Source organism: Galleria mellonella, unplaced genomic scaffold (genome assembly GCF_026898425.1).
Source record: "Galleria mellonella isolate WM207_F2 unplaced genomic scaffold, CSIRO_AGI_GalMel_v1 utg57, whole genome shotgun sequence".
Lineage (NCBI taxonomy): Eukaryota > Metazoa > Arthropoda > Insecta > Lepidoptera > Pyralidae > Galleria > Galleria mellonella.
The window spans coordinates 7,577,213-7,604,671 of NW_026442119.1; the positions used below are offsets into that span (position 1 = coordinate 7,577,213).

Here is a 27,459-nt window from a genome sequence, read left to right on the forward strand (position 1 = left end):
GATGACTGCAACTCCCTGTAATAACAAACGCGATAAGGTCTAATAGTTTGACTTAAATGTATGAAATTTAGTTCATATTATTCCTTAAAGGTTGCGATGCGATATCAAATTGAAATTTTAATTTTAGGGACATTTGAAGAGAAATGACGCCCCCAGAATCCACTCCAATATCCAGATGTGATATAGAACAAAACAATTGTTTTATTTTCTATTTCAATTTGTGAATAATAATGTCAATTTGTGTTAGTGTGAAAATGGCTGAACTAGTGTGACGAAATGTTTATAGCATATTGAGCTCAACGTTATTCAACATAGGCTATAATCAAAAATTTAAATTCGACTAAAGGGGTTAATAAAAAGAGGAGTGTCAGCAAATGCCGTTCAACATTAATGTGTTGGAAGTTCTTTTACGTTATGCTACATGCGAAGTCGGCGGTACAACTAAGGAAATATTTCCTCGTGCCTGCGTATATAATAGAGTCCTCACTTATTTTGTACAGCAAGTAACTAATCAATCTCAATGTTTTGTAGATAAGACAAGGATAATTAATGTTATGGAATGTCATTTTTCCTTTAGACAATTTCAAAATCACCTGTAATAAAATAAAAAAAAAAACGTTTCGAATGTATTTCAGCGATGAAACATGAATCGGTATATATCTCTCACCATGTCAAGTTCCTTGTAGGCGAAGTAGAGAAAACCGAGTGCCAAAAATCTCTATATTTGCATATATCTCTTGATTCTTGGGTTTTCATAATTTGCCTTATGCATACACGCTGGTTCTGAAGACTACTCTTCCTTTAACACGCTACTGCGTATGTAATGTTTAAAAAAGTTCTTAAATCTAGTATACACACAAGCTACTAACACTAATTCTATAAACATACGAGTATTTTGGACTAGACGTAGTCTCAGATATTACTATAATTATTAGGGTGATCTCTGCGGGTTCTTAGAATGGCAAACAAGGTGGGCTGTCACTTGATGGAAAGTGGTAACCGTCTCCTATAGTTATGAATAGTATAATGGATATTACAAAATAGGTACAACACGCATGGAGCCTTTTTCCGTGGGTATTAAAGTGTACATACGTTTCTACTATAAACCATAGTTTCTGAAACCTGTGGTTCCTTCTTCCGTAATTTGTAATTTCACTGCCATATCCCACTCTTCACATCCAAACGCAGCTTTAGTAAATTATACTTTAATCTTAAATTTTAGTAAAGATTGGTATACCTTCCCTACCTGTTCTTTGCCTACTTCGTAATTGACCTGGCGAGATAATATAATACCAAATGAAAAAATCGACATGGTCAACATACATTTATTCATTATCAACAATGGTAATATCATTACAAAATTTTAATTTTCTAGCTACATGTTTTTAAAATATGTTCACGATTGTAATAATTTTGAATGCAACAGTAAAGAGTATAAGTTATTTATTTATCTATCTCTAATGGGATAGTCAGAGGCATTTCTCCACTGTCGTTGTGATGAAAGTAACACAACATCTGGAAATCTGAGAGTAACACAATTGCTGTAGTATGTATAATTATAGAATTGGTGTAAATACTAAAATTCTAAATGTGTAATATTTGTGAAATGTAAAATCGGCCATATTGTTCTTTAAATCGAAACTTATACGTTACATAGTAAATATAGTGGCTAATAAATATTTGATAGGTTGTTTATTACACATCTGGCGAAAAGAGTTTATCATTAGGTATTACTCCAGAGGTATTTACAAAGAAAACCTCTGGAGAAATCAAATTACCTATAATATCGCACTGTCACTTTGTTTTTGTTTGACAAGTTCAGTGGTGCAGCAGTAAGCACATTTCCTTGCGTAGTGAAGTCCCAGGTTCGATTGTAAGTCGAGCCTAATAGAAAATAAAATTTTCTAAATTGTTTCGGGTCTAGTTATAACAGACATGCTCTCAGATATTCTTTTCCTGTTTCCTTATAACACAGGTTATCCTAGCTCGAGGGCTTGAGGATTTGTAGATTATATGTGACATACTTTTTTGAAGTTCCTAGGAGTATTATTTTATAAGATATTCCATTTATTCTTCGAATCATACTAACACAATTTTCGGTTAGGTAATTAAAATTAAACCTTGTTGTGGTCAGCTATTTCGAACAAACGAAATACGAACTATTATGTTCTAAATTAATGGTACCAGCAAGCGATTAATTAGCCGCTCAGAGGTGCTTCAGTAATTATGTAGGTGCCTTCCTACTTTGTTTTTTTTTATACGTATTCTTAATTACAAAAATTTAAAAAGGTTATTGTAAGTAGGTATTTAAAACAATATTTCATGTTAATAAGTAGATAATTTTAAAGTAAAATTATGGTTGATATATTAACATACAATTTGCATAGCATGCTGAGTAAATTAATTGTAAAATGTCATATATATAATGAAGCATTAATATTTTATTATTAACTATAAAATAGATTGTAACAAAAGAAAAATTATATAAATTCGTTACAAAGATTTTTTGATGTATCTAATCTATTTAGTTTATTGTAGTTATCATATAAAATTCTCACAAACTTTTGCAATTCTGTAGTTTTAACTACATCGACACACCATTCTAATTCAAAACTAACTTGAGGTAGCCAATTTTTTTATTCAATATAAAAAAAAATAAAGTTGATAAACAAACATTTATTCATAATAATAATTCCTAGTACTATCACAGAAAAATATCAAACTTAAAAGTAATTAAAAATTAAATTTTAAGTATATTTATTCCAAGTTCATTGTGATTACTCTGTGCGATCTTATTGTGTATAATATAATGTTTTATAAAGTACTGATACAATTTATTTTGAAAACGAAATTTTTAATCACCCGCTTAAAAGAAAAAAATTATAGATCCTAATATATTATCGAAAACCGGAATTTAATACCTAATAAATTACCTAAACAATGCTTAATTATAACTGGAATCTGACAATATTTGTAGTTCTTTATTAAACATCATAATATTCGTATATACACCTATAGGAAAGTTTTAAAAGGTATTATAGATAACACGGTTTAGTTACTATTCTACCTTGTTGATATGACTTCAGTATGCATACAAGGAAATTATGTCCATTGGTTAGCAAATGGAATGATTGAAATAGTTATATGCTATGCTACATACAATTGTACTAACATTATAAGTACACAATATATACATCATTTTAAGATGCGCGCGCGTAATTCCATTGTATAATTATCTTGTTTGATATACATATTCATACTTTTATAGAATGCGCATATTTACGATGTTAGATTAGGTGTAAATATAATATAGATTTATTATTACTTTAACAGAGCATTTAAAGTAATGTAATGATATATAAAGTATTTATTATATTAATAAATACTTAAATATTATTACATCAAATTAAATTTATAAATATTTACCCGAAATTATTTAACACATTGTACAAGCTATTAAAAATACATCTCTATAAAACTACTTATTGCTAACATAACACATTATTCATTGATAACTATGGTTTTCTAAATTATTGGTTTGGCCCAAAGTACCTATAATTCTGACAAGCATTCTGGCTAAGATAGGCACTCGCAAACAAATGCAATGTAAGTAAATGTTATTGCGCATTATATCAATCATACTATAACATTTATAACAATATGTTGACAAAATTCATGTGCTTTTAATAATGGTATCTATGATGGTACTTTGTTATTTAAATCAGTCTTCTAAAATAATAAAAGAAGGAAAAACGAAGTAGACAAAGATCGTGTCCAAACGGAACATAAGAAATAAGAATAATATAGCTTAAATAGCCAACTCCTATACTGAATCACTTTATATGTGACTAGATAGGTATTTTTATAAGTACGCCGTGTATTCTTAATTTTTATATTTAATGCATCGGCCGGACATTTTATCTTAGTGCCTATCTTAATTAAATATAGTTCAAATCAATATTAAGAAATGATTTTTTTTTTTTAACTAAACGTGCCGTAGCTATTCTAACTAGACCATAATTTTATAATGCTAAAATAATAATTTCAATACCCTGGTACCTAATAGAAATTTTAAAAAATTAAAAATATGATATTTTGTATCCTGATTTAGGTACCTCTCTAACTATTGTAAGCAAAGACAATAATATTTAAAAAAGTTATGGGCCCTAATCGGTCATTGAATATGTACAAACGCAATTTAGTACAGGTATTTCCACAGACTTTTGACATAACGACTTAGTTAAGAGGCATATATATTATACTGTACAGTACCTAGCCTATTTGGGTTATTCATACAAAAACATTTTTACACATTTATAAAATATAATTATCTGGATTTAAATGTATATTTTCCCCCTAATAAGTTAATAAAACCCTAATTTTCAACTTTTAAAAATAAAATTCGGCTTTACTTCTAAAATAACACAAGTGAACGTTTCGTACGCACCAGCACTTGTGTCCAGTACTTTATTTAGCACAAATATTTTCATGTGGTTCATACAAAGAGGCAGGATACCAGAAATCTTCGGTGGAGAGATTGCTGAGTATTAGGGTGACATTCCTTATGCGCCCTGTTGCTGACTCTGATGGCACGCTACTGCAGCCACTAGTGCAGCACCGCGTCCACTCCCATCTTCCGACAGCATTAAGTCGAACTGAAAGAATAAATTCAACAGTCAACAGAGGGATACTTTGTACAAAATCATCTGCGTCACTCGTGTGCTGTTAGAAAGTTTGCTGGCACGACTTTATTTTTTATACCACAGAGGTGGCAACATACGGCCCACCTTATGGTAAATTACGCGCTCTATTGCGATCGATTCTCAGGTGGCAATTCTTTAGACAACTCTAAAATTTAAAGTTCAGTTTATCATTACAGAAAATATTTATTCTAAGCTTCAATATAAACAAAATTTCTAATATATATAAGTAAAAATTATTATAAATTTGTGAAGGACTATAAAACAATAATATCGTAAAACTATCAAATTAAAATAACAGGTTAAGACACAAGTTTAGAGAAATGGCTCCTCAGAATTTGCCTCATTGTTTTCGACGTCTATATATATGAGATTGTTACGGTTTCCTATCGGTTGAGTCGTTATATTGTCGTAAATAATTATAATTAACACTTATATTGAATAATGAATTAAATGAATTATTGAATGTAGTCTTCGAACTTGACCAGACTCGGAGAAGCCTATGATCTGGTATAAAAACTAAATAGGAGTATGTAACGGTCTAAGAATATAATAATTATAATAATATATACATGTATATTTATCTATTATAACTTTTTATTCTATATGGAACTATGTAATTAATTTGAATTGTCAACGTGAAGTATCAATAAACTGTACCTATCTATATTTTAAATACACAATCGGGACTTAATGCGACGAAAAAACCTTTACAGGTAAATGTACCTATATACCTGCTTCTTTATGACAGGATTGTAGTGACCACGACGTGGTACAATCAACGTCGAAACGTCAGCAATAAAGAAACAGGTATGTAGGTAGGTACTATTTACCTGCAAAGGTTATTTCATCGCGTTAAACCCCGAGTGTGTATTTAAAATATGTGTAAACAACGTGAAAGTTTAAAAAGTACCCACCTATGTCAAAATTGGTAACATTTTTCAATTAGTCAATAAACAGTAGCATACTGACGACAAGTATGGTATATGATTCACATAAATTACTATATAATCCTTGGGATATAACCTTGCTTGGTTAAATAAGTACCTAGATGGTATAGATAATAGCCGTCATTGTCACCACGGACTGACGAACCAGTTTGTGCTATCTTTATCCGTATGCGCTATCAAAGAGAGGTGTGTCTTTAAAATTACAATGAATAAACTTGTTTTGATACACTCGTGCAAAGTTCAGGTCTTGCGATGATAAATAATATAGAAATGATTTTATCCGAATAGCTAATTCGCTGTCGCAAACAACCAAGCTAGTTATAATACACTTGAGTATTCATAGAGATAAGAGGAAGTATTAATTATACCCTTGTGCGTTATAATGCATAATGGTATAATTAATAATATTTCCTACAATAATAATAAGTTATATATGATTTATGCACGTGTATATTATTGGTAGGTATAGTACAATAGGGCATAGGTTTCAATTTTACCAAACTACAATAAACACAAAGGGAAGGAGTACTACAAAAAAGCAGCAACTCTTTTTATATGTAGCTGACTAACCCAAGTAAACTATAGGTAAAATAAAATACACATATGTAGTAAAATACATAAATTATTGAAATAGAAATAAGTAGGTGAGTATCAGTAATTAGATTTCCAACGTTAGATGCCTTATTATAGAATAATACGACTATATCTATACCAACATTATAAAGAGGAAAGACTTGTTTATTTGGAATGGACAGACTAAAAAACTACAGAGCCGATTTTAAAAATTCTTTCATCTATAGAAAGCTATGTTATCAGTGATTGATTATACGCTACGTATATATTTTCGAAAATTCAATCTAGCCTTTCGAAACCGGATCGGATTGTTACTAATTTAATAAAAGGAAAATGATCTTATACTGGGACAAATTTTACCAGATAACTAAGGAATGACCAATTTTTATGTTTTCTCAATGTATTCGAACAATTATTTAATTTCATCAGTAACATTTAAAATTTTACTTTAGAAATGTCTTTTCAATATTTTCGGAGGCGAATGAATAATATCGTAACTGTGGATATGTGACAAAAATTGTCAGACAAAAGAACAATAAAATGAATATAGGGATTAGGTATAATACGAAGGTGGAAGATAGCAGGAGTTACGAGAAACTTACATTAATCAATCATGATCGGATAAGACTGTCAGAAAAAGTCAAGTGTCTCTGGATAAGGTATCTGAGCTTATATGTGACGAATTATCAAATATACGAAGAAAGAGGTGCACGTCTAGAAAGAAGATATTGGCTTATATTAAACCATAAAACGCTTGAATAACATGTAACCAATTAGATTTAATATAGATTTAATACATAATTCATTGAATTACCATAAGGTAATCCAACTATTATAAACAAATCAATACACGACTTACCGTTATACCCGGCCGAACTAAATACTCGATTTTTTCGCACATTAAAGTGTGGAAGTGTGGATGGAAACGGTACACGGAGCCGTCGATGCCAACCGTCACCACGGGATCGTTCATCTTGTTAAGGAGTGTGGCGATGCCAGCCGATACCAGGTGCGCGGCTCGCCGCGATACGCATTCACATACGTATCTCACTGCCGCCATGTCAGCCTCGGTCGCATGTGCCAATCCTGCAATGTGGCCAACATTATATCATTTCAGTATATTAAATTAATCTTATTTACCCCTCCACTTTATTAATTTGTGTTTATGGCTGTTTTTGTATCTAATATGAAAACTAACTGTGGTTGCCAACTCGCCTGCCAAGCGTGGTAACTACTGGCAAAACTTCCCAATAGCAAAGGCAATCTAATGGAAAGGCCTATGTTCAATAATAAACAGTTAACGACTAATGCGATACAATGTATCATAATATTTTTTGTATCATTAATCTTATCCCATTCCTATATTTTACTGTAAATTGTTTTCGATCTTTTAAATTAAATTATAGGTTCAATAATGACATATGTGTGTAGGTAGATATTCGTATAATAAAGTAGGCAATTGTTAAAACAAGTATGTAATGTCTCGTTAACATTGAATTATAACGTTAAATATATAAGTATTGTTTGCGGAGATAATAAATTGCAGATTAGATTAACATATGATTACTTAGTAACATATCTATACAATCGTAAATAGTACAGGAAATAGTACTATTTCTAATACTGTGCTAACCTGAAAGTCAACAGTATTATTTATGAATCTGTACATTTTTAAATATAATACATATCCTACATATTCAAAGTATAGAATTTTTTTTTATTCCATTAATAACGTGACTTAAGTTAGAAAAAGCTAATTTCTGTCTACTACTTATGTGTTTAGGTCAGATGTTATCTATTTTACGGTCTCTGTATTATCTATCTGTAGTCTGGAACAATATACATATCTAGTATTTATAGCTTGTTTATTGTTGACTACTTCTAGAGATTAAAGAGTAATTATTTATTTTATTATTAATTAATTAAACGATTAAGATGCATATATATTACATAATGATTATCTAAGTCTATAGTATAATATATTGTAAAATACACTTGCAAATAAATAGATATCTACCGATTTTTCAAACAGCGTAAACGAAGGGAATATTTCAGGAATACGTAACGTTTAAGCCCAACCAATATACAGAATATAATAATTAAAAAAAAAAAAAGGATTTTAATCTAAAATACTGCTTTGTTTTAGACAATGCCAAACATGGTGAAACATGAATGTAATTTTGATGAACGTTAATGGAACAATGACGTCAAATTTTTATTTTACATTTAATTTACATTTTAAACATTGAGATACATAATTAAGTATATAAAAATTAAATAACGAGAATCAAAAAAGCAATAATTCTTGTATTTTACATTTTATTCTCGATTTTAAGTACATAATAATAATAAATAATTTTTAATCAAGTAAATAATAAGCATTTTTGAATAGTCTTTTTTTTATAAACTACCGTCCAGTTCGGAATGTAATTTCAGCTGAGAAGAACGGGAAACAGACACAACTGTTGTTTTTTCAAATATAAATATGTGAAAGAGTGAATAAATGTCACTTAATAAATAACTAAAAATATTTTTCAATTACATATCTAATTGAAATAGTATTTTATTTTATTTTCACAATGTTGATCTCTTCTAAGTTAGGTACTTGTGGCATTCTCTACATCTTTGATTATCCGATTTAATATTACTGTCAATATATTTTAGTATTTTAAGAAAATTAAGGACATGAAGGCACTAAGACTGTTCCGAAGATAACTATAAGTAGTGTAATGTATGCACATACTAATAAGGCTACCGTTGTATACCTATCAATTTCTTACGTCATCTGTCCATATGTATATGTATGAAACATTGAGAAATATTAAAAGTATTATATGCTGTGTAATAGTTTGTTGCAAAAGTCCACACTTTTTATCATAACATTATTATTATGAAAGCTAGATGGCAGGTACCTATTTATTAATTTTTGCCACGTAAAGGTATTCTCAAAGAAAGATGTTAAATATCTACCTATTAAAATCATTCAATAATAATGTTTGATCAAATAATAATGTACATATTTGCATAGTTTAAAAAGTAAAACGCATGCATTATTAACGAATATCTAAGTACCTGACAAAATTATAAAAACTGAATTCCTATTACCAAGATTCTAGTGACGATGTATGTAACTTAAATAAAATATCATTATTGCTAAGAAAAAATTGGTTCTAGTTTAGGAAAAATAAAAAGAGTTACTTATTAACGTACGTACGTACGTACGCTGTAGGCCTGCTCGTATAAGATAAATTTTATACTAGTGTAGTGCAGAGTAGACTAATAAATAAATATAAATAAAGAAATTTACCAAGTTCTTCGAGCACGTCTCTGCAACTTGTGAATTCTCCGGGCAAGTCAGATTCAATCTCCGAAACATATTTGGTATAGAAACTATTTCTCTTAAAGAGTAAATCTGATCCTCTTCCATCGAAGAGTAGGTCCATTCTTGTTAATTTCTCCAGTGCTAAACGTACTATTTCTCCCAAGTACATGCCGGCTATCATCTTTTCGAAACTGAAATAAATAGTTTTAGATTTAACTCCACATATACCTATATAAATATTGAAAAGAAATTTGTGTAATATTTAGTTAATCTTTAAACAAAATTTATTTATCCTTTACTTCATTTATCCATAAGGTGAAAGCAATTTCTATATTTTTCCCCATAATGTTTTGTATGTTGGCAATCTTTATCGAATTATTATTTTACTAGTTATTACCCGTTACTTTGTCTAAAGGTAATTTATTTCTAATTCAAATAAAAGAAATATTACAACTACCCTACATGCATATAAAAATTTCATGTTTAATTGGTCGAACCCTTGAGGTGCTAAGAAATAACAAACTCACATTGAAGTTTTATAATATTAATAACAATTCTTGATATTCAATTATTCTATTAAAGTATTTAATTAAATTCGTTTACGTCAACATCTAGGAACACTTCAGGTATCTAATAACTTATAGTCATACTTTTCAAATAGTTGTAGTGTACATGGTCAATTATAAACAATAACAACTAAGAATTGACTAGCTAATGTAAGTTGTCAGTTCAGAAAGTAACGGGAATTTTTCGATTTGGAAAGTTCGATTGTCTATTTTCTTATTATATTAATATATATATAGTCCCTGAAGTATGATAGAATTTTTACCTGTGAGTATTCAATGTTAACCTGTTGATAACCGCTAAGGTTAGATGTGTTTTTATAAGCTCATCGATTTTTGTTTGTTAAAAGAAATAGATCAAAGAGTTTGTACATGTTCACAAACCGATAACGTTAATATTCCATTTTCACCCAAAAAGAAATCCGAGGGATTATTGCTAACAATGGGGACTAGCATTCCCATTACTAACAATCCTTTCTCCCCACAGGTTTAGTATCTATGCCCTTTTTATGATTTAAGATATTTATTTCTCAAAAGATTAGAAGTATTCTCTTAAATGAGATTATATCTATTTAAAACTAAATATATAACTATGTATAAACATATTGTAGCCGTAAAGACACTAATGGCGGTATACGAAAAAAATTGTTCTTCTGATAAAAATTGTCGGTATGTGCATAAAACAGCCCTTTTTGAAAAACTTTTATAAATAAATTGATTGAGAACTTACATCTGTTTACCGCGGTTAATAGAATGAGTGTCGACTTCACGGTCAAACTCTGTCCTGATGAAGTCCAGCGAACCGTCGTCTCCGAACGCGCCCCATTCTGTGTTGATGAGCATCTGTAGTTTGCCGTTATTTTCTTCAAATAACTCGCAATTCTCCGTTTTTTCTACATAACAAGCATTGCTTCCCGTACCTATATAAATGAGGTTAAAAGACAATAATAAAATTAACTAAGAAAATATAATGTGTTAGAACTGTTTTTTCATACTACTTAATCATTTGTCATAATGATGAATTAGATGCATTTTGAGTTTGTTAAAGTTGTTTAAAATGTACTCGAATAGTAGTTTGAAATAAGAAGGACGGAGAAAATAAGAAAACTATAATTGCCACAATTAATTTATAATGAATATTAAATAAATTGATGTTTATTAAATTGTAAATTAATATTGATATGATATCTCATATATGTATAATCACATGCAATAATTATTAATTACATGTGAGTACTTGTCACCTTGTTTGACCTAATATCACAGTTAAAATTACTGATTAGCTTTCTCAGTAACTACCTATAATAATTTATTATTTTGATCTACAAAATCAAATCTGACTACAACTACAATAGGAATCATAAAAATTTATTCAGAATTAACAAAGATATCGTTTGACATAAAAATATATATATATATATTACAATTTTATAGACATTCAAGTTAAAGGTGGTTCTAAAAACTACAAAGTGCAAAATTACATACCTACTTCTTTTTAATGTGAATGTATTTCTCAAAATATATTAGCAACCGTCTGTTAAGTCCAACAGTAGTATAAATGATTAGAACACTTGTACCAATTTGTACTCGTATATTGCTTACAAAACATATTTTAGTTGCAATTAACCAGAGGTCAAAGACTGTCTATTACTCGTACGTTACAGTTACAATAAGCCGCTATTGTATCTATTATATCTTCAACAATAAGGATATATATTGATACATTAATATCTTTGATTATAAGCGGAACTGATATAATTAAGTTATAACATTAATATAAAATCGTATTCGTACTAAGTTAAAAGAACTCATCAACGTGCGTCAGTTTACAGAACGACGGGAATTCCAAATTCCCTGTATGCACTGACTCAACAATGCAACACATATTGTCACAGATTTACCTTATATGTTTCTGTCTTTATTATCTAATCTTAACACAATATAATAATGAAGTCACTACACAGTAATTGCGTATTATTATCATCTGTGACGGAGCATACAATAAAAATATCGAAAAATCATTAAAATAATCAGTAGTTATGAATATTATGATTGATTGATTAAACCAGCCTTTCCCAAAGTGGGCGATAACGCCCCCTATGGACGCTGCAGACCTCAAGGGGGCGGTAAGAGACCCAGAAAAAAATGGGGGCATTGTATAGAGGCTTGGGAGGTGATTTGTTGATCTTGAAGTAATAGTGGTTTTTAAGTAGATGAAAGAATGGGGGCGCTTAAAAAATAATTTATTCTCAAAGAGGGCAGTGGACAAAATAAGTTTGGGAACCCCTGGATTAAACGAACAAATTTGAATACAACATATAATTTTAAATTCGGTAACACTGTCATCTATTGGTGGAAATACGTATTAGACCAAGAGAATTCACTCTCGACTTTCTCGTTTATATTTAGTGTACAATATTTAAGTACATTAATTAATAATAATAAGCATTCTTTCGACACTTAAGTGCATTATAAGTTTGTTTAATATTGGTCTTTTGGTTTAAATTAAATTGATTTATGTATGTTCTATTTCTTGTTTTGTAGTCTAAATCCATCCATATCTATAATTATATCCATAATTAAAACGAACAAATTTTATATGTATTTTTAATTTAATTCGATCCTTTTACACTAAATCGATCATTTGTTAAGGATTTTTTGTATTTCTCTCTTCTACATTCACTGCTAGATTTTATACTTTTCTGTTGGACTCTTTAATATACAATATAAATTTACTGTAATACTACACGAAGGTAGAAGGATAGGAAGATAGAAGGAAGGAAGAATTACAGGAAAAAACATTGAAAACAAAATTAATAAAAAATATTGTTTGAATTAGTATTGTAAGAGTCGGCTGTTGTGTTATGCGGCAACTACGGCAGAAGCAGGAAAGTGACACTAATATATAAATGAAACCTACCAGCTATTAGTCCTATTTTGCAGTTGTGGTTTTTCCATGCGCAGGACATGAGTGTACCCGTGGTGTCATTCAGTATTCCACATACATCAATTTGTATGTCCTATAAGAATGAAAAACATGCTACTTATATGCATAATTAAATAAAAGTTAAAATGATAACCAGGATGGAGAGGTATGTGATGATTTGTTAAAGGTGAACATGTTTTTGTCTTTTGTCGTACATTATACTCAGTTTATAAAAATAAAATTTGTAAGTAAAAATATATTATATATATACACCAAGTAAAATATATTTTTTACTTTGAAGATTACATAGGCATAATTTTACTAAATGTTATTATCATAAGCTTTTTTTATAATTACATTAAATGTGATATTGATAGAAAACTTTGTATATTATAATAATTTAACGTATTTAAGACAAAATTATTGCTTATTACGTTACTATTATTGTAAAAATACAAAATAATAATAATAACACTTAATAAACATGAAGAAATATATAAAAATATCAATGTTGCGTTACTTTTACTAGCCACTAAAATATAATTGTTATACCTATTCTTGAAAGTAAATTAAATTCATAGGCCTTTAACATGCCTGCTTATTTTTATGAAACTATGTTAATAAATTAATAAAGAATATATTGAGACTATAATATATACTATATGTCAAATTAAAAAGCTATAATTTGGTATCCCCGATGAAAATAATCATGCCTTATCTTCAACTCACCCAAAATAATCCCTACTCTGCAATTTGGATTCTTATGTACGCAGGACATTAATGTACCAGTGGCATCATTAAGAATGCCCATCACACTTACAGAAAGGTCCTGTAAAATCATTTGGTGTCATGGACATCGTTTGTTTCTTTTTGTAGTGAACATAGGCTTGTCACATATACGTACACTTATATATAAACTGTTATTAACATTTAAAAAAAATTATATTATTAAAAAATGTTCCAATACGTACCCCACGTCTTGAGATAGCATCTTTCAATGCTTGTACCACATCTTCATTGACCACTCCTGAGCAAGAAAAGCCTTTGGTCCAACGTTGTAAGATACCTTTCGTAAGACCAGTTTGTTTTAGTGGAAAACTAAATGTAAAACCGAGCGCTAAACGCTCATCATAGACCTCGTGCTCCTATAGAAAAAGAAACAATATATTATTTACAATTTATAATCGGAATACCTACAAAATTCTGTTTATTGAACCACAGATTAATTACCTTCATAAAATTAGCTAAACACTCAGCTATATGATCAAATAGAGCAACGCCTGTGCCGGTCATGATATGATTAGGTACGGCATAAATTTTTGACTGCATGTCGAAATGGTTATCACCTAAATTTATTATTAAAACCCTGAAATTAGTTCCACCTAAATCTAATGCCAGAAATTTACCACGTTCTGAAAACAAAATGTTATTGTTAACAAATTACATTCTCCTATGTTGTGTAGGGCGACACAACGTTCTGATAATTGGAAAAGTCCATTAACAGGTTTAAATTTATAATCAAATATATTATATTACTGTCTGATTTATTAAACTTTTGCAATTTTTACCTTTTCCATTTGGTAAATCTTGTATGTAAGTAAGCCAACATTTCACAGAGGCTTTTGAATGAGTATTTTTGCCGAGCCCCCTGACCAGTTCATTATGAAGCCTGCTCATCACTTCTTTGATCTGTGTGTCTGACATATGAAAGACTCTGCATTCTTCACGAATCTGTAAATGAAAAATGCTATTATTACTTACAGGTTCATATTAAACTACAATAAAACCAAGGAACTAATACAAATCATTAATAAGTAACATTTTTTATTTTGATGAATATATAAAACTTTGTATTGATAAGAAATAAAACAAATACACCTCGTTATTTAACAGGGTAGGTACTCATATAACGTAATGTGGGTAGATATTGTATATTTAATTGTACATTTTATAAACCGTAAATATACCTACATCAAGTCTAGTATTTTAGTCATAATTGAATTTAAGTAATAGTACCAAAATTTTATATTTAATGGCAGTGATTGCAATTTTTCTGCATATAAAATAAGCAAGTAGTAATGTTAGCCGTTTATTATCGCGAACGAGTTTTCACAAGGTCAACGCGGTCATTACAACACTACCGTTGTTGCTTTCCAATTTAAAGCCGGCTTTAATATTAAACATAAAATATTTTTCTTTAAAAATTAACTTTACTCACCAGTGGTAAATTGTTAATAGCCATACCCATTTTTAATTAATTATTTACACAATTGTACTGTAGATTCGAAAATACGACTTTGCCCGTTTATAATATTATTACACGTCTTACTATAGTCACAAGCGAATAAGGAATACGGCGATCATCGAACGAACTCGTTCTAATACGAGCCCACTCTTTTCATTCATGATAATAAACTATCGTCGTCTCGCTCATAATATTTAAATGAGCACAAGTTAGAGTAGTACCGATGGAATATCTGAAAGACAACCTAAATAAATATAATTCGACATTATAAATTTGTTTAAATATTGAAAAAGAATCCTTTTTGAATCGATATATTCCTAGGTTTTACTTTTGGTATCTATAAAAACAATTTACTGTATAATTTATAATAATATTGGCGTGTCTTTCGGCGTACTAATTTGATTGGCTGACGCGTGGGCTCGCTCGTGACGTCATAGACATTCCTCGATTTCTATATTTACAATAGCTTTAGTAGTAGTAGTGAAGTGACTTTAACATTGTGTTTAGTGGGTGTGTGCATAGAATCGTGGATTACCATAATTGTTAAATATTCGACATCGAGTATTTTCTTTGAGGAAAATGTTATAACACTATAAATATTATAAATTTAATTTCAAAAAATAAAATCCTTTTGTTGTTTATTAACTAACTGATTTATCAAACGCAAACGGCTTATTTAGCTGTTGATTTGAATAACATTTGTTTCACATTACAGATAGACTATGTTCTAAATTAGCACAATTAATGTACTTTGTTTTAATAATACGCTCTCGTGGTTAATTTTGATTCAAAGTTTACGCAGATGATATCGCGAGTTGTAGGTACATTACCTACATTTTATATTTTTTTATAATTGAAGAATTTATCCTATTCCAAATAAATGCTGCCAAATAATTTCATAACACAAATTTGATTAGTAGTAGTCGTATTTGTATCTAAACGTAGTCATTGTAAAAAGCGTAGGTTGGTACTTGGTACGTCAATGTACTCAAGACTAACGAAAAACAAACAAATCCAGTTTTGTCTGGTTTGTATATGTAAACAATAATGACTCGGTGATTGATATTATTTCTGTCAAATATTGTTCATATTTACATCAGGTACTGCAGTATTGTACTGCACACAGGTTATTATCTACAGTTTATAAAGCTTGTTACGTACTTACATATGAACGTACGTTTCTTATATGACACTACTATTTTAGTTATGGAGCTTGGCCTGTGTTGTACGTCATTTGTTTGCACTAGATAGTTACTTGACGTAAATATGATGATTATGTTTCACACAAATAGCCAAATATACACTTATGATAACAGTGTCGTGGAGAATAAAATTAATGTGCTTGTTATAAAAATTTTACAAACAATTTGATGTAAAATTTTTGACTGCATTTTGTCGGAATAGAAAATAAAAAATTTAATAACATACAACAAAAATAGACATTTGCATACGTCTGTAGTAGAATATGATAATAAATATTTATTTACAACATACCCGGTACTCATAATTTACACAGAATTCAGTTTAAAAATCAGGAATCAAGAAAAAAAGGGCAATTTTAAATAAGTAATAAATCAGATACTATTAACAGGTTATTGTTATATATTTATAATATTGTAAGACTGTTTGAAGGTAATAATAAATTATTGTATAAATTATTAATTTAAATAAATTAATGGTACTCGGAAGCAAAAGTGTAACATAATGTCCTACAAAACTCGGAATTTTGGTAACTCTAAAACGGTTTTTTTTATTATGTTTGACTACCTTGTGTGTTATTTTACATACTATTGAATATTAAAACTTTTAAAACTGTAATCTTATAGGGATCTATTTTAAAATCGTAGCAACGTTTGTTGCACGTCTGTTCGATCGAACGCATGTGTATGTATATATTCTTGGCACAGATTGTTGTTTATTTTAGCGACAGCACATCAAGAACCTCCGCTCTAACCGGTGCCGCGATATGAGGCAATATATTCGTACAAAATTCGGATCCCATCCGCAGAGCCACTTATAAGAGTGTTATGATAATTTATATAATAACATATCAATAATTTTATTACAAATTTAATACAAAATTAAGTCCATCTATTTTTACGACCTACGATTATAGATGAACATTACGAGAAATAGACTAAACGGATTTCAAAGAAAATTTTTTAATCGTTCTGTTAACTTGTGTATCATCAAAATCGATCAAGCAAATATAAAATGGTACAGCTTATACCCTTAATTGAAATAGTGTAGAAATTAGAATAGTTCTTAATTTTTTAGACGAGAAAATAAGGTCCTTTTGGTATAAACATATATTTTTTTACAGATAAAGTTACTTTCGACTGCAGCAGATAGTGTAAAATTGAGTTTCCCTTAAAGTTTTTAATAAATATAAATTACTTAGTATGTACAAGGTTTTAAATTACGCTAGGAAAAAATAAATGAACCACTTGTACTATACAATTAATACTTTCTATGCACATCAAAGCACAGTTAGGTAAACTGTCCTATTTAATTAATTCTTATTTAATTCTTAATTTTTTCTCAAATAGAAGCGGAACCATCTCACACTTGACCAATTTTTTATATTTGCATATGCTGTTGGCAACATGATAAGATAATTTTTATTATTTTTAAACGACTTCAAAAAAGGAGGAGGTTCTTAATTCCGTTGAATTTTTAATGTATTAACCTCAGAACTGCGTTATTTACAAACCGATTTTGATTTTTTTTTTTATTTGAGAAAATATATTTTTAGATTTCTATAGAAATTCCATCGAAATCGTCATTATTTTTTTAGGAAACAAAATCTACTGTTTAGATAGTTGGTTCTATATTACTTTTCTAGATGTTATGACAATTCCAGTTTCGTTAGGGTTAAATCGTAAATGACTTATAAAACTCCGCCATTTATTCGCCTACAGTAATTTGCCACTTCAAATAAAGTATTCCGATAGAGCCGCGTATTATTTTTCTGATAGCAATTTTATAGTGATTATTATACTTGATAAGATTAACATCATGCCTTAACCGGTAATCCTGCAATATAATGCTTACAATCATAATAACTGTTTATGGTTTTTGAACCATTTGAGCCCAAACTCGTTGTTACTAGTTGTACCTGCATATAATGTATAATTGAACATTATTTAATAATAACACTATTTAAAATTTTATTAAAACACGCTATTAATCGTGCCAAAACCAGTTTTTTTTTTAAACCACTGAAGGGGCAAACAAACATTCGGCCTACCTGATGATAAGTGGTTACCGTAGCCTATGAACGTCTGCAATACCAGAGGTATTACGCGCGCGTTGCCGATCCTAGGGAACCTCTTTCGAAAAACCCCATGCTGTAACATCTTGGAAAAATCTCGACAGGGAGCTTATTCCATAACCTTCGTAGGGATAAAAACATCTCTGAAACCGCGTAGTATTCGACTATCTAGGCTCTAAAGTTTGAGGGTGAATTCCCTGTCGAAGGCGAACTGTACGATGATAAAAAGTGGCCATTACTTTTGGTTTAAAAATGAAATTACATAACTGATTTTAATAAAAATTTTATGGTACTAATCTGAAAGTAAATCTTTACAGGTAAAAAATAATTTTTAAATCGGTTTGTAAATGACCGAGTTATGAGATAACAAACGAACAAAAATGCAACCGATTGAGAACCTCATTTTTTTAAGACTTTTGTAACATCCTTCTTCAAGCATCGAGACATAAATAATGATAAACATGTACATTAATTATTATTATAACGATCAGTGTCATACTATATACCATATACTCAATATTAAGGTTTGCATTCTTTAAAAATTGTACCTGTATACGATATAATTTATCGCAATATAATTTATTTTTGATATTACTATGAAAACACTTGTACTCTTCTACAAAACGTATTATATTAAACAATTGTGTAACTCCTTTTAATTCATTACCAATATCGTGTATAAATATTTAATAATATGGCAATAAAATTTGTTTTTGATATTATTATGAAAACACTTGCATTTTTCAACAAAAAGGTGTTATAATATAATAAATATTTGTGTGTTTCCTTTTTGTTGTGGAACTTTAGAAGTAAGATCCCAAATCTTACAATTATCAATAACTGTTTTCTTTTTAACTTACTTCAAAAAAGGAGGAGGAAGAAATAATAAAAAGTATACTGTCAGATATTTCTATATTTGACTGTATATTTTTTATTATTCGGTGCAATGGTTCTCTTCGATTAAAGGTTGACAATGAGTTCTATAGATGAAGGTAGGTACGTACGATTATAGGACAGAAAGAATTTCGAATAAATAAATAACGCGGAAATAAATATCGACACAGAAAAATGCAATTAATTTGTTTTAGGAATACGACTCACAGATAATTACAGTAATATAATAGGTGCATTATAAAAAAAAAAAAACAAATCACATCGTATATGAATCGTTATTAAATCCTACTAAGAGATTTATAATATTACCAATAGTTATCACATAGGTATCATAGCAAAACCATACAAATTATATTTCATGGCTTTCAGATTAACAACATTATCGTGTAACTACTAGATAACGTTGGGTACATAATATCTGTTAGTATTCTAGCTGGTTATATCTTAACAGCTCTATGTGCTAACAAATACGCTAATGATGTGTTAAAATGTATAACAAAGTTAGATTGAATTAGAGTATGTGACAAAATATAGAAAATAATATCTGTTATACGAGAATAAACATTATAATAAAATGTCGTCGTAATGGTGAAGAAATCCGTACTTATTAAAAAAAAAATAATAGGGAGACGAGAAATAAATGACGGAACCTAAATCAGTTATTTGTCTTTATTGATCTATGCTTCTTTAAACCTCATCATTTATAATATATGTTAAACACTGAAACTAAACAGGTTGAACGAATAAATAATAAATGCATAAATAATAAAACTTATAATAAAGGTCTCTAAATCTCTCTAATTGGATAGAATGTTTAATATGACTCGCTGTGTTCTACAGGACACATTTTGGAGAGTGTGCTCAAGGACTGCATGACCTAATTTCTCTTTCACCCTTTCAAAATCGGACAACCAGACCGGGCGAACGTTATAAACATGCCATTTATACGCACAAAACGTTTTGCGTCTTCCTTCATCATGCGCACGGCCAAGGAGTATAAATCTCTCCCTGCTTATATTTTTTCATCGAAATATAATCTGCACAAATTTACGGCAAATGTGAGTAGGCTATTCGTGGGCTCGCGAACTCCATTTTAGATAACATCATCACTTTCCATCAGATGAGATCGATTTCAATTGCAGGAGCCTAAATAGTAAAAAAATGCACACCCATTTAAAGACAGCAGTACTGGCTGCAATGCTGCAGTTTACTATTCAGTATCGTTACTAACATCGCCAACGTGTTTTATGACGGAATCCTAAGTGCTTTAATCATTTTTGTATGTAACCCCAAAAAAACTGGCTGATTACAAATAGTTCTCGTGCAATCCAATACTTATTAGATACATTTGTGTATAAACATACTCACGAGCTCTGATAATTTATATTTCAATATCTTCAAGATGACATCAAGCACGGTTTTAAATCTTAATTCATGTTTTTACAAACTTGAACTAACCTGATGATCCACCTGATACAAAATGGTAATTATCACCTATAGACATAAACACCACCATGGATATCAAGATCCCACAGACTGCACTTTGTTGTTATTGAACAAGGAGTATTTTGCTATTTCTGAGAAATAATTTGTTGGGCCTATGTTCATATTAATTCCAGTAATCTCATTTTCATATCACACCTTTTATTTTGAGGCAAGCATACATGTCGTCACTCGTGACGTGAAGAATGTTTACTTCATTTATCATATTCTGTCGAGTAATTTGGTCAATACAAAGGGGTAAATAAACTCGCATAGATACGGGAACGTTAAGAATAACATACTTCTTTTATCAGATAGTTGTGTAAAAAGTTGCCAGTTAGTATCTGCCGTTTTATGTTATTTATTAAATATTCATGAATACTTATGCTTTTAGGGGTTATTTTTTTCTAAAAACAAACATATCCAGTAATAACAAAAACTCCTATACTGTATTTATCTGTGTAGTTCATTCTGTCCATACAATAGTTCTACCTTAAAGTGTAATTTTTGAAAAAACATTATTGTACAACAAAAAATTTGCTTTAAAATTTTCCCGGGCGGGAACATTGTACAATTTTCATTTAATAGTTTTAATAATTTTTAAATTTGTATGTTGCATCGGTAGGTAAGTGTATAGTATTTCGAATACCTTGTTTTCTTTTCTATTCTTTTTAAATGTTCTAGTATTTTATTAAATACTTTATTTTATTTTAAAAGTGATATTCTATAATTTAAAACCTTATTACTTTTCGCAAGTAATTTATAGTAAATACGGCTTATATAATGCTAGCTTTTACCCGCAACTTTCACTAACTGGGATAAAAATAATCCTATATCCTTCTCCATACCATACAATACCTGTACAGCAAACATAGTGATTGGTTAAGCCGTTAGGATGCCGAGAAGTAATAATTGAACAAATAAGCTCATCTTATAGTTTATAATATTGGTAAGAATGTACTAGATATTAAAAACTTTACAATTGCATTTGATTTATTGACTAGTGTATTTCTTTGTACATACATCATTACTCTTATAGTGAAAAAATTACAATCTATATTGGCAATGTTACATAATTGATTACTGGCATATTTTTTTCATCCCTTCCTTGTTATTTCACTTCTTGGATACATTGGTAAGTAATTAAATATAATTAATGAAGACATCATTTTGTAATATATAATTACGTGACTCGGAGTTGGAATACGTCTTATTAATGTGTTTGACCCTATTATAGAGACGATAACATGACCTTGTTTAACCTTGCCAATGTCACCAAGTCATGAATACTCGACATGAATACATCTTGTATCGAATTGGATAAAAGAATAATGAACACAAAATATTAATAGGCATTTAAAAGTGAGTAGTGAATATCTACCCTTAATAATTTACTTATTAAAAAAAAAATGTACTTGACAACCAATGAGATGTAATTGGTACTTTTGCTCTTTTATACTAATCAATACGGTCTCATAGTTTGTTAAAATAATTTATTAATTTGGACAACTATTGTACAGGCTTTTATTTTTGGTTTATTGTAATAAATTATACATGTATTGAAAAGAAATAAATATGACTAATGAAAAGAAATATAATATAAAGAAATATTATGTAAATTTCTCATATTGTTAATAATTTGCACGCTGATATACAGCCAGAATGTATATGACAAATGTAAACCTCGTTTATATAAAACTACATTCTTGCAAAATAAATTAATTTCATTTCATAAATATCTAACTATGGTATAATAGATATAAATACCTATATACAATCATCATCATCACCAGTTATCGTTAACTGTCCACTGCTGAACATAATCCTGCCCAATAGAGTTGGCACGCTTGGCAGACTGATATTGACGACCACAGTTAGGTTTTGTTAATTTTTAGAGTTTAAGAGGGATGCTGTTGTCCATATCTCCATCAAGTAAGTTCTTTATTCGCCTTTTATGACACCGCAGATACATACAAGGGGTTTGAATAATTCGGATTAAAGGATCATAGTTTCAACATCATATAGGAAATTTTGGCATACATTACGAAAGTGGAAGGACACAGATATTAGAAAAGGCTTGAACTGATGTATCATAACAAGTTTGATAAGTCTGTTTATTGTCATCTAAGAGGGAGTTGAGAGCTTCCGAAACTAGCTAGACGATTTATAAAAACAGATGAAGCAAGAGATGTATGTGAGGATAATAATGGCAGACTCTCAGGATGCCCTGGAATAAACCTATCTTGAATACAGATATATCTAAGAAATTCTTAGTCCATACCTACCTTCTAGCATCTTCTAAGTTTTCGTAGATAAGTCATTACATTAATAATTTAGATTTTGTTCATTAAAAACTGAATTCAATGTTGATTCTTTTAGTAGGGGACCAACTATGAAAATCAACCCTTACGACTATAAAATAACAATCAAATTTAGTTCCGAATTGGCGAGGACAATAATTAATTTGTTATCTTACATGTTATCTGCAGCATATAAAAAACTACAGTGAAAATGTAAAACTTCGTTTTTGAAGTCGGTTGAAAATATCAATCGATTTACAATAGATATAGTTCAATGTACGGATCAATTTATGATTAATACATGGGTGTGTAATTTGATCACTTCAAAGTCCAATGTTTATTATTATTGAATGTGTACTAATTATATCTATGTAATTGCCTATAATAATATTTAAATTTCATAAGCACATAACCTAAAGTGTCAGGCGGCTAATTTATTGTATCGCGTAAAACCGAATTTGCGGCTTTACGCAAGCTGTAAAATGTACCAAATATTCGCGTATCTGCTCTCAAAACTATCTGAACGACGAAGGAAATTTTCTAATGTACGCAAATATTGAGATTGTAATACTTACTATATCTCTTGCTTGACGCATATCGATTTGTCTTGTCAGTCGCGACGACTGAGATAAAAGGTGATGAACGAGTAATGTTGGCGTCCACAGGATGCTTTGCTATAATAAATGCCACGTAACACTGAGTTGCTAACAACGTCCGCGTTCTGGCGAATACCGGTATCGGTGACCGTTTAGCAGTGTAGAAGTGAAAGGGACCGTACACTGCGACTACTGCGAGCGACGCAGATAGAACACTTGCTATGCGAGTCGAGTTGAGGGTCACCTTGAGTCGACGCGACCGGCGCATGTGCACCACACCCTCGACCTCGACGCTCCCGCGCGCCCGCTGTTGCCCCAGTCGCGTGACGTCACGACCGGCCCACCATGCGGCCGAGCAGGCGGACGCCTCTAACGCGTTCACGTGATGCCCTTCACGTTTACGCAAACAACGATATAATTGTGTAATTTATGTTTCTACGTCCATTATTATCAGAAATATCTGTGTAAAACACCTAATAACAGTTTTGTAAAAAAAAATCTCTTATATATGATACTAAACTTACGATATTTATGATAGCTAATAAACTGATATTTGATAATTCAACTAAGTATATCATACTTAAATGTTAGTCATGGTGTTTTACATAGAACGAGTACGTACAGTCAGCAACATAAATTGATTAATTTATTTAACTATTATGCCGGCGATTGTTTTTGTACGCCAAAAGTAGAGCTGTTAGAGCAGAATTTTAAGTAAACTTTATCCATTCTTAAAATAAATACTTATAGTTTCTATACTTATTAATATTTATTAAAATATATAAAATACCTATATTCGCGCCTTCGTCCGCGTTTAGTCAAAATTAGTATAATTTCTAACAATTGTACGTTATTACATAGATAAATAAATTAATACTAATATTGTCTATCAAATCATCCAATCCAAGTTTAATTTATGTAAAAAATAAATATGGAATTAACAGTTTGAATTCGCGGGAATTCCCCATTGTCATTATTTTAATGGAATGATTTTTTTATTGCTAAAATATTCAAGAATTATTCTGATTTGACTTCAATAATAGATTAATAAGTCAGTTTTGACAGAGGTACAATATAATATACAATGATACAAATAACAAATTATTCTCGTAACATCATCCATCCCTAAAATTAAATGTAATTTTTTTATCAAATGTGGTATACATGGCGTTAGAAAAACTGCTACCTTTGCTGTGAACTGGTGAAAGGATCCCAACTGTAAATGTGTCAATGCGTCATAATAATGAATGCAAGTGAGACGTGCCCCCATCCACGTGGTGTGTTATGTTAGTCAGCTTGTGGGCGCGTGCGGCAACAACGGAGATTTGGTTACTGACGTTTTTAAACCTCATTCTTTCGCGGTATCACGCCAAGTCATAGGCCAAAGGTTTGTTAATGTACTACTAAAATGTAAAGCAAATAGCCAGTCATTAATTGGTTCATTCTATGTTGGTTATAAAGTATATAATAAAGATTATGTTCCAAAAAACCGACTTCAATTGTGGCAAATCCAGTTATTTTGAGTTAAAAACTAAAGTGCTGAATCGATTTTAATAAAATTTCTATAAGATTAATCTGTAAATACCTACATATATCCATTCAGATAAAAAAAAATCCAAATCGGTTCACAACTGACGAAGTTATGAGCATAAACATAAAAAATCCGAGTTTAGGACCTTTTTTTGAAGGAGGTTGACAAGAACATAAAAACTTTTTTTATTACTTATAGTAATAATTATGTGACGAATCAAAGCTTTGAATAAGTATACATATCCTCTGACGAATTACCCAAAACACTGAAGTATATATTAGGCTAAGACATTAGGCTAGTACAGATATACAGTGTACAATACTATAGTACAAAATTAAACCAAATACAGAAACGTGTGGAGACAGGGTTACTTTGTCATCGTTAACCTTTAATATTGCAATGGAAAATATTTTAAGCTCCTAGACTGATACGGAATTAATATCAAAGGCGAATACGTCACTCATCTGCGATTTGCAGACAATAATCGTCGAAATATCCCTGGAGCATTAACACTATTCTCAGTGTTTCATAGAGAAGACTAAAACCTGTAGTCCGTATGTAACTTATGTCAGTTGTGGTTAAGAACACTATATTCGAAGTTATCTTCAAATTTTGAGACCAAGATTATTCAATAACTAGGCCACAATTTCACATCTAAAATCCCTCAGAGTTTAATACAAAAACTTAAAACTAATATGTGTTGTCGTTGTCAGTGATGTTTTATGAAATCAAGTCCTGGATATCCTGCCAGGAAGCTACAAATTGCTCAGCGAACTATAGAGAGGACTACTCAGAGAATTGTTGCGTAATAAAAATTAAAATAAACAATCGAGAATCGATCAAAGTGATAGAAACAGTAGACAGAAATAGTAACATAAATAAATGATTGATTGAATACTAATAGACCGACCAAATAATTCAGAGATCGAAAACCGAAGAAAGATTCTCTTGTAGTGCCCCCGGAATTCCAATACATTAAGACGCAGTATAGGCCCTGACTAAATGATATATTGTGATATTATTCAAGTGGATGTAGGTGACTTAGGACGATTTTTTTACAAAAATCTATGAATGAGACCTAAATCAACATTACAATTAACGATTATCATGATTATGAGTTACACTTTAAATAACTACAATGATTTTGCGAAAAAATAAGCTTATTATTAGTAAAACGTTTAATATCAATACCATAAACCTACATCATTGTAATTTAAATTACGTTCAACAATAACATGCAGTTTTAATTCTAAGAAAATACTTAAATAAATAATTTTTTTCATATCTGTAGTAGATATCGGTTGAAGGCAGATAAGCAAGTGTCACAAAAATAATCTTACTAAAAATAAATGTTAAAATAAATTTGAATAAGTCTATTTCCTAGAAATGATAATTAGTTGATTTGCGATTGGTGTTTGCATACTAGCTGATGATGATTAGCCAGATACTTTTATATTTTAACATTTTTTACTATACATCGTTGAAAATATAAATCATTTAAAATTTGTTCGCGTTCTCCAGGTTGAAAGTAGTCGTGAGACTATATGTATATATTAAAATGATTTTATAAATGTAAATTTATAAAATAATTTTTATATGTAAACCGTGTATAAACAATGTGCATATTAACCCTTACATAAAATTTAGTAACAGCAAAAATAAAGCGTTAAAATGAAAGCTCAACGTATAGAAATATATTGTTATTGTTTATATGTAAAAATCAAACGCAAACTTATAAAATTCAAATATAAATTACGGAATCAAACATGAAAACGACTTTTGTATTATATTGCTAAAATAGCACAGCACAGCAGTCAATATCAATCTAATAATAATCTAATAATTATACACGGCGTTATTTTTAATTGAAATGTTTGAGCTTAATCTTTTTTTTTTCTAAATGAAAAAATAATTCAATTAACGAAATATGATGCGTTTAAAAAAATATAATATTTACCCGAGGATTCACCAAGTCGGCCGCCATCGTAGGAAGATTTCAGCGACACTACTCCCACTAGTAATGAAGTGACAAGTGAATAACATATATACACCGACACGCACATATATTTTGTCACTGTCTTATCATTAAAACAAATTACTTAT

General features: G+C 29.9%; 1 protein-coding gene across 5 annotated transcripts; it reads right to left on the reverse strand.

The window, feature by feature from the left end:
* Positions 1 to 1,311: 1,311 nt before the first annotated feature.
* On the reverse strand, positions 1,312 to 27,459 carry LOC113509732 (hexokinase type 2). Of its 5 annotated transcripts, none has more exons than XM_031910816.2 (10): positions 27,314 to 27,434; positions 24,070 to 24,215; positions 14,603 to 14,765; positions 14,265 to 14,446; positions 14,006 to 14,179; positions 13,029 to 13,128; positions 10,839 to 11,028; positions 9,531 to 9,736; positions 7,083 to 7,309; positions 1,312 to 4,655 (listed from the first exon to the last, which is right to left on the reverse strand). In XM_031910816.2, the coding sequence occupies exons 1-10, from the start codon at positions 27,417 to 27,419 to the stop codon at positions 4,563 to 4,565; spliced, it is 1,587 nt and encodes a 528-aa protein (XP_031766676.2). In that variant the 5' UTR covers positions 27,420 to 27,434; the 3' UTR covers positions 1,312 to 4,562. The 5 variants fall into 5 exon arrangements, with proteins under 5 accessions (XP_031766676.2, XP_031766677.2, XP_026748941.2 ...); XM_031910817.2 differs by lacking the exon at positions 13,029 to 13,128 and adding an exon at positions 13,764 to 13,863; XM_026893140.3 differs by lacking the exon at positions 24,070 to 24,215 and having other exon boundaries at positions 27,314 to 27,459.

Bases quoted from the DNA above. Each gene is read 5' to 3' on its own strand.
- LOC113509732 (XM_031910816.2), bottom strand. From the start codon at position 27,419: ATGTGCGTGTCGGTGTATATATGTTATTCACTTGTCACTTCATTACTA. The intron at 13,129-14,005 runs GTACGTATTGGA...TCATTCTTATAG, and splicing joins ATGCTATCTCAAGACGTGGG to GACATACAAATTGATGTATG. The intron at 7,310-9,530 runs GTAAATTTCTTT...GCCACATTGCAG, and splicing joins AGACGTGCTCGAAGAACTTG to GATTGGCACATGCGACCGAG.